Source organism: Coenobita brevimanus, chromosome 75 (genome assembly GCF_032717465.1).
Source record: "Coenobita brevimanus isolate Jiangsu-jjx chromosome 75, ASM3271746v2, whole genome shotgun sequence".
In the NCBI taxonomy this organism is placed as follows: Eukaryota; Metazoa; Arthropoda; class Malacostraca; order Decapoda; family Coenobitidae; genus Coenobita; species Coenobita brevimanus.
The window spans coordinates 10,696,534-10,712,063 of NC_137028.1; the positions used below are offsets into that span (position 1 = coordinate 10,696,534).

The 15,530-nt window shown below is 44.5% G+C and overlaps 1 protein-coding gene across 1 annotated transcript in view; it reads right to left on the minus strand.

Moving 5' to 3' along the window:
* SMC6 (Structural maintenance of chromosomes 6) overlaps positions 1–15,530 on the minus strand; it is a 256,438-nt gene that overhangs the window by 111,418 nt on the left and 129,490 nt on the right. Inside the window, exon 14 of the mRNA XM_080278837.1 lies at positions 4,940–5,075. Within this exon, the coding sequence (XP_080134963.1) occupies positions 4,940–5,075 (136 nt within the window). The remainder of the gene's footprint in view (positions 1–4,939; positions 5,076–15,530) is intronic.

A 15,530-nucleotide genomic window follows, 5' to 3' on the forward strand; every position in this document is an offset into this window, starting at 1 on the left:
CCTGTCCCCCGCCATTTCACTGCCCTGCTCCCAACTCACACCCCCCTCTCTCATATACCACTCCACCCCATCCCTCCATCTCATCCTCGGCCTCCCCCTCCCTCTTCCCCCCTCCACCTCACTCACATACACTCTCTTCGTCAGTCTTTCACCTTCCATCCTCTCCACATGGCCAAACCACCTCAATGTGTTCCTCATAACGCTTCCTATCACATCCACATCCACACCACAACGCTCCTTTATATCCTCATTCGTCAGCCTGTCTCTCCACGTGACTCCACAGGCTCCTCTTAAATAACTCATTTCCACTGCTCTCACTCTTGACTTGTGTCCTTCCAACAATGTCCAAGCTTCACTTCCGTACGTTAGAGTTGGTATCACAATACTGTCATGTAGTAACTTTTTCACTTCCATGCTCACTTCCCTGTTTCTTATCACTGCTTTCAAAGAACCAGCAACCTTTCTTCCCTGCTGTACCCTTTCAAGCACTTCACCCTCCAAACCTCCATCCTTACTCATCACACTACCCAAGTACTTAAACGGACTCACATTTTCCAATTCCTCACCATCCAACCTCGCTGTACATTCACTAACTTCACCTCTCTCAAAGACCATCACTTTACTCTTCCCTATATTCACCTTTAGATTCCGTTTCTTAAACACTCTCTCAAACTCATCCACCAAGCCTTGCAGCTCCCCTTCGTCTTCACTCAACAACACAGTATCATCTGCAAACAACAGTACAGGGAGTTTCCAAACACTATCCTCTCTCACCAGGGCCACTCCAACATCCACTACCCTACCTTGTACCTCTTTTATTACCCCATCCATGTACAGATTGAACAACCATGGAGACATGACACATCCCTGTTTCAAACCAACTTTCAAAGAGAAAAATTCACTTAGTTCACCATCCACATGCACTGCAGCCTTCGCACCATCGTACATACTCTTCACAGCATTCAACAACTTCCCATCTACTCCATATATTCTTAACACTTTCCACAATCCTTGTCTATCCACCCTGTCATATGCTTTCTCCAAATCCATGAAAGCCGCATACAACTTCTTTCCCTTCTCTAGAAACTTTTCCACTAAAGATCTAAGAATGAATATCTGATCTACACAACCTCTTCCCTTCCTAAAGCCTCCCTGTTCTTCTCCAACTAATTTCTCTGTTCTTTCTCTAACTCTGTCTATAAGTATCTACCATACACTTTCCCTATTATACTAAGAAGATAAATGCCCCTATGATTACCACACACTTCTTTTTCCCCTTTTCCTTTGTACAAGGGAATAATTATACCTGACTTCCAATCCTCCGGGACTCTACCTTCCTCCCAGGCCAATCTGCACATCTTCCACATCCATTCTACTACTATCTCTCCCCCATGCTTCAGCATTTCACCACACACTCCATCAATTCCTGGGGCTTTCCCCGATTTAACTTTCTTCATTGCTTCCACAACTTCTATCCTACTGATTTCTTCCTGTCTTCTCACCTCCCTCCTTCTCCCAGCCATTCCCCAGCCACTTATACTCACATTACTTCCATCCTCTACATTCAACAATTCCTTAAAGTGTTCTCTCCATCTATTCACTTTTTCTCCCTTCTCCACTAGTAGTCTACCATTGTTATCTTTCACTCCCCTGCTAACTTCACTTCCACCCTGTCTTACTCTTTTCACTTCTCTCCAGAACATTTTCTTACAGTCCCTCCACTTTACACTCAAATTCCTTCCAAATTCCTCATCCACTCTCTTCTTACTCTCTCTTACTAATCTTTTCACCTCTCTCTTTCTTTCCACATATAACTCTCTCTTCCGCCTCTCAACTTCTTCCACACCCCTATTTCTCATCCATTCATTGTATGCCTTCTTCTTTTGTGCCACAGCCTGTTTCACTTCTTCAGTCCACCACGCTGTTCCTTGCACCCCCCTCCGTCTTCTCTTCCTTCCACACACCACATCACATGTTGCACATATTCCTTCTGTAAATATCTTACACACACCTTCCACGTCTCCTATCTGCTCCAATTCATATTTGCCCAATCGTTCCTCCACTTCTCTCTTATACTCTGCCTTTTTCTCATCCTCTTGTAACCTTTCCACTCTCCTTGCAACTACTCCTTCCTCTCGTCTTTCCCTTCTTCTATTCCTCCATCTTACTTGCATTCTAATTCTGGCCACCACCAAGTAGTGGTCAGAAAGTCCACTCCCCCAACCTCTATACACTCTTGCATCCTTTACACATCTTCGCATCCTTTCATCCACACACACATAATCAATCATTGCCTTCCTCTCATTCAGTTCATCACCCACCCTTCTCATCACTCGCCATGTATACCTGTGGATCATTTTATGCCTAAAGAGGGTATTGGCTATCACCAACCCCCTCCCAGCACAAATGTCCACTAACGCACTCCCATTCTCATCTATCTCAGCAGGCACACCCCACTCACCAACCATTCCATCCACCTTCACATTCCCAACTTTACCATTCATATCACCAATCAAAAACACTCTCTCATTCCTTCCAAACTTTTCCATGCACACTTCCACATTTGTCCAGAACTCTTCTCTCACTCTTCTCGCACGATCTTGCGTTGGCGCATACACACACACAATCGCCCACATTTGTATTCCAACTTTCAACCTTACCCACACAATCCTTGACCCAACTGATCCATACTGTCTTATGCTCTTCTTCCATCTTTTACTCACAACTAAACATACTCCTTCCTTTGCCCTCTCATTCTCACCTACTCCTGCACATATACCCCATCCATACTCCCATTCTCTCACACTTTCTCCTTTCCATTTTGTTTCAGTTATTCCACATACATCCACTTTCGCACCCTCAAGCGCCTGGACAATCTCTCTCTCTTTCACCTTGTCATTCGCTCCTCTTACATTCCACGTAGCCATTACCAAGTCCTTTGTCCGGTCCTGGGTCGTCATCGTTTGGTCAGTCCTTGTCCGAGGCTTCTTGTTTGTTTTTTTAGTTAGTTGTTTTCCGGGGAGGGGCACTAACCCTCCGCCAACCCTTTTAGTCGCCTTTTACGACAAGCAGGGATACTGGGGGAGCGTTCTTGAAAACCCCCCTACCCCCAGGGTGGTAGGAACCTGATGTTTCATAATTAAACAGCAGTGCCTCCAAGGGTCAATGGTAGCCAGTCAGTACCACTGTATCGCAAACAAACCTTGTCATCAATGAAGCAGAATCTCCTAAACTGCTCTCTTTTGTGACTGAGCACATGCTGCGATTTGAGAATTCTGCGATTTACAAATAACCAATCTTATGGGGAAAATTACTTATGAGCCTGTCATTTTGGAAAAGATGACCCCCTTATCACCAGTGAACACTAACACCCTGGAAAAGAAACTAGCAAAGCATATTAAATGGAAATGATCAATAGTGTAAGATTCTTACATGACTGTGACGGACCACATTGCTTGAATGGACAGGAGGGGGGGAGGGGGGGGGGGGGGTCCGAGGCTTGAGGTGGACTGTGGCCTCTCAGCACCAGGCAAGTGTGCTGCTACCTCATGTTGCTGTCTCCTAATCAACCCCCCTCAGAAGTCCATCAAAGTTCTGTGAGGAGGCAACGGAAGCAGTGTCGTCACCACCTTCAGTTGCCTCCGTGTTGTCATAAGAGCTGTTGATTCACTGACCTTAATTCTTTGGCAAATGGGGACAGCCTTTCCATATTTTTAATTGAAATGATTCTTTCACAGGTTACTTATCATTCCTGGATTACCACAGCTACTCAGCATTTTTATAAACATACCTAAGAAAGCTATATATGAGGATTTAGGATGCGTGATACACTGACGTATCCAGTCAGAGCAGTAGTTGGAAAACAATGCGGCCAGTTTGAGAGATCATTTGTAAACACTGCCGATGGCGACCTGCCCGTTTCCTTGAATACTCCAGAACTTTGTTTTTTCCCATTCACTTCTTGCAGTCATAATTCAACAGTTAACTACCTGCGTTACATATGTACAAAATTACTTAACTTGAGATGTGAGTTTATTATAGGTGGAATCGTCATGCCCATCTAGTGAAGAATTACTGTGTGATTCATTCTTTACTAGACGGACACGGCCTTTCCCTATTTCTATTGAAATGTCTCTCTCACAGATTACTTATTATTCATGGATTACCACAGCTACTGGGCATTTTTATAAACATAGGCCTACCTCTGAAAGCTATGAGGATTTAGAATGCGTGATACATTGATGTATCCAGTTGGAGCAGTGGTTGGTAAACAATGCGGCCAGTTGGAGAGATCGTCCTCGTTGAGACTGTAATAGTGGACAACTTTGGCTTTCTTCCCATAATCTTCAATCCTCCTTATTAACCAAACTTTTGGATATAAGTTAATGGTGGCTTCTTTTTCCCTTTCCTCAAAGAAGTTGTAGGCTTAGGTGGGTTATGATCGGCCATGGTAACAATGGGCAAGTGAAGGAAGCATGGGGAGGGGGGGGGACACTCTTGTACATCACACCAGAACCACATGCTGTCAACTGAGATGAGACAATGCACTGAGCCGGGTTGGAGCCAGGGCTCACATGCGTGTGCCCTTCATGCTTGGCAAGGGAGGGAAGCGCTGTGAATGGTTTAGAATAAAAGCTATGCTTCAACATGATTGGTTTAGTAATTAACAGCCAGCTAGATACAAGAAGTTGCAGTAATGTTGGTGGGTAATACACAAGGCATTGGAAAACCTTCACTTTCGAGACTGCAGATTTCACGTAATTTCCATGATTTACTGATTACTGCAAACTGTTACACAATGCTGCCGCGTATTATGAATCTGCTATTTAGGAGATTCTATTGTAGTAGTTTTCTCCACATGGTCATACCTTAGATGCCCCTAACCTTTTTTCTTTATTCTCAACTTCTTTAATTGGTGCTTTTCATCCCAAATACATACCTTGTGACCCTGCAATTTTCTGGTTGATGTCCAAACCTCCTCTTCAAGCTTCTGAATCTCTGTGTGGACTTCATTTACAGATGAATTCAGCATTCTCATTTCTGCTCTCAAGTTTTCCAGTTCAGTTTCTATACCCCTAAAAATAATAATAAGTTAATAATAATAATAATAATAATAATAATAATAATAATAATAAAAATAATAGCACACTGAGGTGGTTTGGCCATGTGGAGAGGATGGAGGGTAAGAGACTGAAGAGGAGAGTGTATGTGAGTGAGGTGGAAGGTGGGAGAGGAAGGGGGAGGCCGAGGATGAGATGGAGGGAGGAAGTGGAGAGGTATATGAGAGAGGGGGGTGTGAGTTGGGAGCAGGGCAGTGAAATGGCGGGGGACAGGGCGACATGGAGGTGATTCGTTTGTGGCCACTCCGTACGGGATTCAGGCATCTGGCAATAGATAGACAGATAATAATAATCATCGTCATCCATCCATCCATCATCCAATCCTACATTGCCCCATGAGGGGTGTAGGAGCCTGGGGCTGGGCAGTTGGTCTCGACATTTAAGATGAGAGCAACCAGCCTCATTCATCCCTGAGTGGCATTACATGAGCAATCAACCCCAACCACCTCTAGGATATAAACCTTCACCGGCTCAATCCGACTGGAGCGCAATAATTACCCACTAAACCACCAGGTGCCAATAATAATAATAATAATAATAATAATAATCCATCCATCATCCAATCCTACGTTGCCCCATAAGGAGCGTAGAAGCCCGGGGCTAGGCAAGTTGGTCCTGACATTTAAGATGAGAGTGACCAGCCTCACTCATCCCTGAGTGGCATTATGTGAGCAACACACCCCAACCACACCTTGGATATAAACCTTCACCGGCTCAATCCGATTGGAATGCCATAATTACCCACTAAACCACCAGGTACCAAAATCTGGTTATATGGTTATCACCCAGCATAGTAAATGGTTTTCTGGTGTACAGGAAACCATTTGGCTTGTCACTCTATGCAGAGTCACTCACAGGCAGAAGGAAGAGGAAAGAATGACAGAAGTGGGAGTGTAAAGTTACCCGTAGGCAGAAGGACAAGGTATGAAGGAAAGAAAGACAGAAGAGAATGGAAGGAAAGAAGGATGGAGGAGAAGAAAGAGCAGACACCCAAGAGCAGCACTACATAGAGTGAGTGGATGGTGAGTGCCCCCACCTACCACTAAATAATAATAATAATCTATCTATCTATCTATTGCCAGACGCCTCAATCCCGTTTGGGGTGGCCACAAACAAATCGCCTCCAAGTCGCCCTGTCCCCCGCCATTTCACTGCCCTGCTCCCAACTCACACCCCCCTCTCTCATATACCTCTCCACCCCATCCCTCCATCTCATCCTCGGCCTCCCCCTCCCTCTTCCCCCCTCCACCTCACTCACATACACTCTCTTCGTCAGTCTTTCGCCCTCCATCCTCTCCACATGGCCAAACCACCTCAGTGTGTTCCTCATAACGCTTCCTATCACATCCACATCCACACCACAACGCTCCTTTATATCCTCATTCGTCAGCCTGTCTCTCCACGTAACTCCACAGGCTCCTCTTAAATAACTCATTTCCACTGCTCTCACTCTTGACTTGTGTCCTTCCAACAATGTCCAAGCTTCACTTCCGTACGTTAGAGTTGGTATCACAATACTGTCATGTAGTAACTTTTTCACTTCCATGCTCACTTCCCTGTTTCTTATCACTGCTTTCAAGGAACCAGCAACCTTTCTTCCCTGCTGTACCCTTTCAAGCACTTCACACTCCAAACCTCCATCCTTACTCATCACACTACCCAAATACTTAAACGTAATAATAATAATAATTGTGGTAGGTGGAGGTGCTCACCATCCACTCACTCGATGTAGTGCTGCTCAACACACGACACAAATGGTTCACCACAAACAAGCTCAAAATAGCCCCAGCCAAATCTACAGTGACTCTTCTCACAAACTGGACAACAGAACACTGTCACATCCCACACCTCACCATAAACAACACTCTCCTACCACACACACACACACACAAAATCCTTGATGTAACATACAATACATCAATGTCATTTAAACAACACATCACAAACATTAAAAATAAAATAACACCAAGACTCAATACCTTGAGGTCACTTGCCCATACAACATTTGGACACAACAAAGAAACCACCATCACAGTATACAAACAATACATACGTTCAGTGATGAATTATGCAAGCCCTGCCTGGGCTTCTAACCTCACCAAAACACACTACAACACTCTATAGACCATACAGAACAAGGCCCTAAAAATAATCACAGGCTGCACAGCTACTACACCCACAGACCACCTTCATCAAGAAACCAAAGTCCTCAAAGTCAAGGATCACCTAGACATGAAAGACACCCAGTTTCTTGCTGCAGCCTGCACAAACCCACAACATCCACTACAGTACATGGCAGCACATTCACCCACACCAAGCAACATCAAAACAACACCAAGCACAAGATACCATACGCAAATACTGCCATCTCTCCCCCCTCACCCACCTCAGACCAGCTTCCAGAAGCATATCCACATTCAGATCACTTGCCGCTCCATTCAGTCACTTAAAGACAACACACAGCTGCATGCTCGGCCTCCTGACATCCACCCTTCTGAATCCTATCTTCCTCGTGAGGACAGGGTCCACCTGGCCAAGCTGAGATGTGGGCACCATCCAGTCCTCTCAAGCTACCAGAAGAGGCTGGATGACTCCATAGCTGATGCCTGTCCAGGATGCAACACAGCACCCCATACTATTAACCCCTTAACCACGGGGTGTCACTTTCGTGACGCTTGGGAGCAAGGGATCATACCGCGGGGCGTCGCTTTTGTGATTCTGTGTTATTTTGAATTCACCCGGGCTTCCAAGTGGGGGCTTGTATCATCTATCAGTACTGCCAATGTCCAACACTAGTCAGCACTCCTAATCTCATCTGTACACCCATCCATTGTTGACAATTTAGCCATTTCTCCCCGTTCTTGACTCCCCTCCCTACCCCCCCTCCATTACCCTATCCTCTCGCCTGCCCGGCCGTGCTACGCTAAGTAAATCTTCCCTGGAATTTTTCACTGATTTCATCCATTGAAATAAGCCCTATGCCCTATTCTTATACCAAATAATATATACAAGAGAGAAATAAGGTAAGTGAGAGTGCCATACACCTGGAATTGGTTAATTATCACCTGACAACACCTCACATGCACTCGTTCGCTAATTTTCGCTGTTTTTTTTCCCCTTGAAATATGCCGTATAATCTATTTTCGTAATAAATATACATATAAGGAGGGAAGGGAGAAGCCTAAGTGATATTTACATTCACCTGGAACTACCTAATTCATAATGTATTGTCTAGATTTCCTGCCAATCATTTCAGTGCTATACATAGCTGTTTCAAGAGCGAACATTGGTAGCACTGAATATCCCCTAAGTAGGCCTCTACCCCGGCCCTCCGTTATCAGTTTACTCTCATCTTCCGAAGTAGAGGTACGTCTGTTTCTTCTTGCTGACTTCAGGGACTTTTTCACCCCCATGCAAAGGGCCCTGTGACTTTTACCCCCTACTAAACCTCGTGTGGAAAGAGGTAAAGGGCTGACAATTGATAAAAGAGTGACTACGATCTTTCTATTGAGTAAAACAGTGCAAGTGGAATTGTAAATAATGTGTAAATAATGTGTAAACAGCAAGTGAAAGTAATGAATGTAAATATACGTGAACAATGGAAAACAGTTTTATAAGTTACTTCAAGTGACAGTGCATAACACAGTGTAAATAATATAGAAATGTAAATAACGTAAATAAAATAGAGAACTTAAATAGAAATATAAATGAGTAGTATTATAAGAATACGAGTATATACCCTAGGAGTAATGAAAGTGAAAGTTTCACTCTAGCATGTCTGAATAATATGAGTTATGAGAGTGAAGATGAAAGTGACATTCACTCTCAATGCTAGTATACACGACGAGAAAGTGAATGCTACATATTTTCTATCTATCTATCTATTGCCAGACGCCTCAATCCCGTTTGGGGTGGCCACAAACAAATCGCCTCCAAGTCGCCCTGTCCCCCGCCATTTCACTACCCTGCTCCCAACTCACACCCCCCTCTCTCATATACCTCTCCACCCCATCCCTCCATCTCATCCTCGGTCTCCCCCTCCCTCTTCCACCCTCCACCTCACTCACATACACTCTCTTCGTCAGTCTTTCACCCTCCATCCTCTCCACATGGCCAAACCACCTCAGTGTGTTCCTCACAACGCTTCCTATCACATCCACATCAACACCACAACGCTCCTTTATATCCTCATTCGTCAGCCTGTCTCTCCACGTGACTCCACAAGCTCCTCTTAAATAACTCATTTCCACTGCTCTCACTCTTGACTTGTGTCCTTCCAACAACGTCCAAGCTTCACTTCCGTACGTTAGAGTTGGTATCACAATACTGTCATGTAGTAACTTTTTTACTTCCATGCTCACTTCCCTGTTTCTTATCACTGCTTTCAAGGAACCAGCAACCTTTCTTCCCTGCTGTACCCTTTCAAGCACTTCACCCTCCAAACCTCCATCCTTACTCATCACACTACCCAAATACTTAAACGTACTCACATTTTCCAATTCCTCACCATCCAACCTCGCTATACATTCACTGACTTCACCTCTCTCAAAGACCATCACTTTACTCTTCCCTACATTCACCTTTAGGTTCCGTTTCTTACACACTCTCTCAAACTCATCCACCAAGCCTTGCAGCTCCCCTTCATCTTCACTCAACAACACAGTATCATCTGCAAACAACAGTACAGGGAGTTTCCAAACACTATCCTCTCTCACCAGGGCCACTCCAACATCCACTACCCTACCTTGTACCTCTTTTATTACCCCATCCATGTACAGATTGAACAACCATGGAGACATGACACATCCCTGTTTCAAACCAACTTTCAAAGAGAAAAATTCACTTAGTTCACCATCCACACGCACTGCAGCCTTAGCACCATCATACATACTCTTCACAGCATTCAACAACTTCCCATCTACTCCATATATTCTTAACACTTTCCACAATCCTTGTCTATCCACCCTGTCATATGCTTTCTCCAAATCCATGAAAGCCGCATACAACTTCTTTCCCTTCTCTAGAAACTTTTCCACTAAAGATCTAAGAATGAATATCTGATCTACACAACCTCTTCCGTTCCTAAAGCCTCCCTGTTCTTCTCCAACTAATTTCTCTGTTCTTTCTCTAACTCTGTCTATAAGTATCCTACCATACACTTTTCCTATTATACTAAGAAGACAAATGCCCCTATGATTACCACACACTTCTTTTTCCCCTTTTCCTTTGTACAAGGGAATAATTATACCTGACTTCCAATCCTCCGGGACTCTACCTTCCTCCCAGGCCAATCTGCACATCTTCCACATCCATTCTACTACTATCTCTCCCCCATGCTTCAGCATCTCACCACACACTCCATCAATTCCTGGGGCTTTCCCCGATTTAACTTTCTTCATTGCTTCCACAACCTCTATCCTACTGATTTCTACCTGTCTTCTCACCTCCCTCCTTCTCCCAGCCATTCCCCAGCCACTTATACTCGCATTACTTCCATCCTCTACGTTCAACAATTCCTTAAAGTGTTCTCTCCATCTGCTCACTTTTTCTCCCTTCTCCACTAGTAATCTACCATGTTTATCTTTCACTCCCCTGCTAACTTCACTTCCACCCTGTCTTACTCTTTTCACTTCTCTCCAGAACATTTTCTTACAGTCCCTCCACTTTACACTCAAATTCCTTCCAAATTCCTCATCCACTCTCTTCTTACTCTCTCTTACTAATCTTTTCACCTCTCTCTTCCTTTCCACATATAACTCTCTCTTCTGCCTCTCAACTTCTTCCACGCCCCTATTTCTCATCCATTCATTGTATGCTTTCTTCTTTTGTGCCACAGCCTGTTTCACCTCTTCAGTCCACCACGCTGTTCCTTGCACCCCCCTCCGACTTCTCTTCCTTCCACACACCACATCACATGCTGCACATATTTCTTCTGTAAATATCTTACACACACCTTCCACGTCTCCCATCTGCTCCAATTCATATTTGCCCAATCGTTCCTCCACTTCTCTCTTATACTCTGCCTTTTTCTCATCCTCTTGTAACCTTTCCACTCTCCTTGCAACTACTCCTTCCTCTTGTCTTTCCCTTCTTCTATTCCTCCATCTTACTTGCATCCTAATTCTGGCCACCACCAAGTAGTGGTCAGAAAGGCCACTCCCCAACCTCTATAAACTCTTGCATCCAATATACATCTTCGCATCCTTTCATCCACACACACATAATCAATCATTGCCTTCCTTTCATTCAGTTCACCACCCACCCTTCTCATCACTCGCCATGTATACCTGTGGATCATTTTATGCCTGAAGAGGGTATTGGCTATTACCAACCCCCTCCCAGCACAGATGTCCACTAACGCACTCCCATTCTCATCTATCTCAGCAGGCACACCCCACTCACCAACTATTCCATCCACCTTCACATTACCAACTTTACCATTCATATCACCGATCAAAAACACTCTCTCATTCCTTCCAAACTTTTCCATGCACACTTCCACATTTGTCCAGAACTCTTCTCTCACTCTTCTAGCACGATCTTGCGTTGGCGCATACACACACACAATCGCCCACATTTGTATTCCAACTTTCAACTTTACCCACACAATCCTTGACCCAACTGATCCATACTGTCTTATGCTCTTCTTCCATCTTTTACTCACAACTATACACACTCCTTCCTTTGCCCTCTCATTCTCATCTACTCCTGCACATATACCCCATCCATACTCCCATTCTCTCACACTTTCTCCTCTCCATTTTGTTTCAGTTATTCCACATACATCCACTTTCGCATCCTCAAGCACCTGGACAATCTCTCTCTCTTTCACCTCATCATTCGCTCCTCTTACATTCCATGTACACATTACCAAGTCCTTTGTCCGGTCCTGGGTCGTCAACGTTTGGTCAGTCCTTGTCCGAGGCTTCTTGTTTGTTTTTTTAGTTAGTTGTTTTCCGGGGAGGGGCACTAACCCTCCGCCAACCCTTTTAGTCGCCTTTTACGACAAGCAGGGATACTGGGGGAGTATTCTTGAAAACTACTGAAGGAAACTTATGGATAAAGACTGTAGATATATATAAGTGTTATATAGTAATAGAAATATAAAGTGTGAGGGGTTTTATGAATAATAAATGACAGAGTACCAAGAGCAAACTAGCGTAAGTGCGACGGTCAGACGCGCTCGTAATTTTCATTGTTTTCACAGTGGGTTTTTTTTTTTTGGAGTATGGATCCCAAACTACTTGAAAATCATAGAGTAGTGTTTATAGTGTTAATATCTGGCTGTGGTAATCATATTACGGGTTGTCGGGAAGTGTAAAGTGGAGACTTCGTTACCCAACTTCAGAGGTCTCCACAAGTCCTACGGTAACTGACGAAGGCTCAACAAACATTCCAGGAGAAAGTTGAAGGTATGTGCCATAAGCATATGTAATTTTAATATTCTATGACTAATAACTGATTTTTGGCAAATATTTTTTGAGAGTCTGTCAGAGCCCGAATAACCCAGCGGCACACGCAAAACATCGGTAAACATGCCCGCGGTGTAGGGGTTAAGCACATTATGGAAGACTGCATTGCACACAATCACCTACGCGAACAACACAACATACATTGTTTGAGAGCTCTGTGGGAAAGCCCGGTCTCGGCCATGGCCTTCCTAAGGGACTCGGGGCTGTTCGGCCAGACTGCCTAGGGAACAACTACTACTACTACTACTACCCCTCTTCACCACAACACCAATACACTCCAGTCCTGACTTATGACAAAACTGAGAGTGAAATACTATGGGCATAAAAACAAAAGCAATACAACCCATTTCCCTATCAGAAGGAATTTTGGCCCCCAACCTCGTATTATGTTACAGAAATTTCACACCATACAAATAACATAACCTACAGAGAAAAAGAAATTTTGTCCCCACTGTCACTAGCAAGACACCCCCTAAGCCTGCCCAAACCATCCTCAATTAAGATAAAAGTGGAAGGAAAGAAAAATAAAAGATGGAAAAACAGAGGACAGATGGACAGGTTGCAGCGAAGATGTAATAAAAATAACTTTGAAGTCATACTTTCATAACAGTAATTCAGGCAAGAAGGGAGAATGTATGGCTTTTTGACTGTGCATGCAGACCTGCCAAACTAATGAGGAGGGACCTACATATGCTTATTCCATTTCCTTTCACTTCTTTCCTTAACAAGTGATAGAAGGAAAGAAAGGAAAAGTCTGACAGAGATGGACTGAAGTAAACAGAAGGAACAAGGGAAAAGAAAAAAGAGAGAGGAAGAGAACTGACAGGACACAGAAAGAGGAGACTGGGAGAGAAGGGAAACCAAAAGGCACTTCCACCAACTAAAGTGAGGCAACAATAGTTAACTCTATGCCACAGGGGTAGGCGGTAGCTCAACCGGTAGAGAGGTGGCGTGCGGTCCTAACGGACCCAGGTTCAAATCCCGGCTGGGGCAGGGAACAGTTTAAGGATTTGAATTTCATTAAATCAGGCTTTACTGATCTACCAGAAGACCCGCCGACATGTCGTAAAAATACCCCCGCTAATACCAACACACCAGTCCTGTATGATACAGCCCTAGCATGTATTCAATATGGACGGTGGGTGTTAGTGCCGAAGTGGTGACATGTAGAGGTGTATGGTATGTAGGAGGACTGCTGGGACTTGATAGCAGGCTGTGAAGCCTATGCCCAGAGTCGGACAAAAAAAAAAAAAAAAAAGGTATAATAAGGATTATGTGGAGACAGGGGTAATAAGTGTGGCCAGGCAGGCAAGTTGAGAGAGAGAGAGAGAGAGAGAGAGAGAGACTGGTGTCTTGTACCGTGCAAACACGTTTGTGCAGTGATAGATAATGCCATATTTGTCATTTTAGCCCCGTGCTTTGTGTTATGTAGGCTTTCGTTTTGTCTCGTTTCGTTTTTGTAGGCCCCAACAAGCTTGCATATGTTGGCCTTGGTCACCTAATGGCGGCTCTCCATACTGCTCGATCTATGGCAGCCTACCTGTTCAGTCCCTTAACCCTGAGGTCAGACTTAATGACCTCGTCCGACATCTTTCTCGGTCTACAACTCACAAATCCACCCCCAATATTAACACTTCTCACCTTCTGCACCCACTTATCATCCCTCATCCTCTCCACATGCCCAAACCATCTCAATCTACCTCTCCTCATCACAACACCAATACACTCCAGTCCCATCCTACCTCTCAAGTCTTCCATCGTAAACCCAGCCCCCCCAGGCCTTGCACGCAGGGATGCACTGCACATCCACCAAATCATTGTCATTTCTGTAAGTCTGAGCCCTCAAATATCCTCTTCCCTTACTGTCCAGGTCTCACTACCATTCAGCATCACACTCCTAACATATGCTGCATTCAAAGACCCCTTAGGACGTAAGGAGAGTCCTCTCAATGTCAGGAGAGGCAACAGCTCCCTGAACTTCCAACTGCTTCTCACCCTAGCTACAGAGCTAGCTCCAGCACCACCTCCAACACATAACATGTCTCCCAAATAACAAAACTCTTCCACACACTCAAGAGACTCACCAGCAAGTTCAATCTTTTCACACCTGACAATCTCTACTTGCTCTCCCCGAGATGCCACATGCATGAAATCAGCATTATCTCGCAGTCTACCTCTGATACCACTACATCTCTTGTGCACCCATTTAACATAAATGCTGCACAAGATGGAATTACTTTCCATGCCCTTGTGGCAAATTGCACATGGCCACTCTTCCTCGTCTTTGACTGTACTGCCACCAACCCTAGATATCATCACTTATATCTGCATTTACCCTTAAGCCCTTGTGCCCCATACCATCTCTCTAATTCCTAAATCTTTCCTTCGCCTCCCTTTCATTCTCGGCAATCAACACCAAATCATCAGCATATAACATCTCCCACGGGAGTCAATTTGTGAAGTCACGTGAGAGGGTTTCAAGTACCATGATAAACAACATGGGACTCAAAACTGCCCCCTGATGCACACCAACATTCACGGAAAACTCATCACTCAAATCTCCATTCACTCTTACCTGGGTGCGAGCACCCACATACATGGTCATAACCATCCTTACCAAAGAAAGGAGGATGACAACCAGTCTGAAAGGTAGGTGAGAAGATCGCCAGTGGAGTGCCCCTGATGGAACGCATACTGACGATCAGAATGAAGGTTGTGATAGGAAAGATGCCTTAAAATTTTTCTGTTAAGAATTGACTCAAATACTTTTGAGACACAGGATGTTAAAGCAACTGGACGATAGTTAGAGGGTTGGAAATTGTCACCCTCTTTGGGACTGGCTGAATGAGAGCAAACTTCCAGCAAGAAGGAAAGGTACAAGTTGGCTGACAAAGGCAAAAGAGTTTACCTAGGCAGGGTGTAAGCACTGAAGCACAGT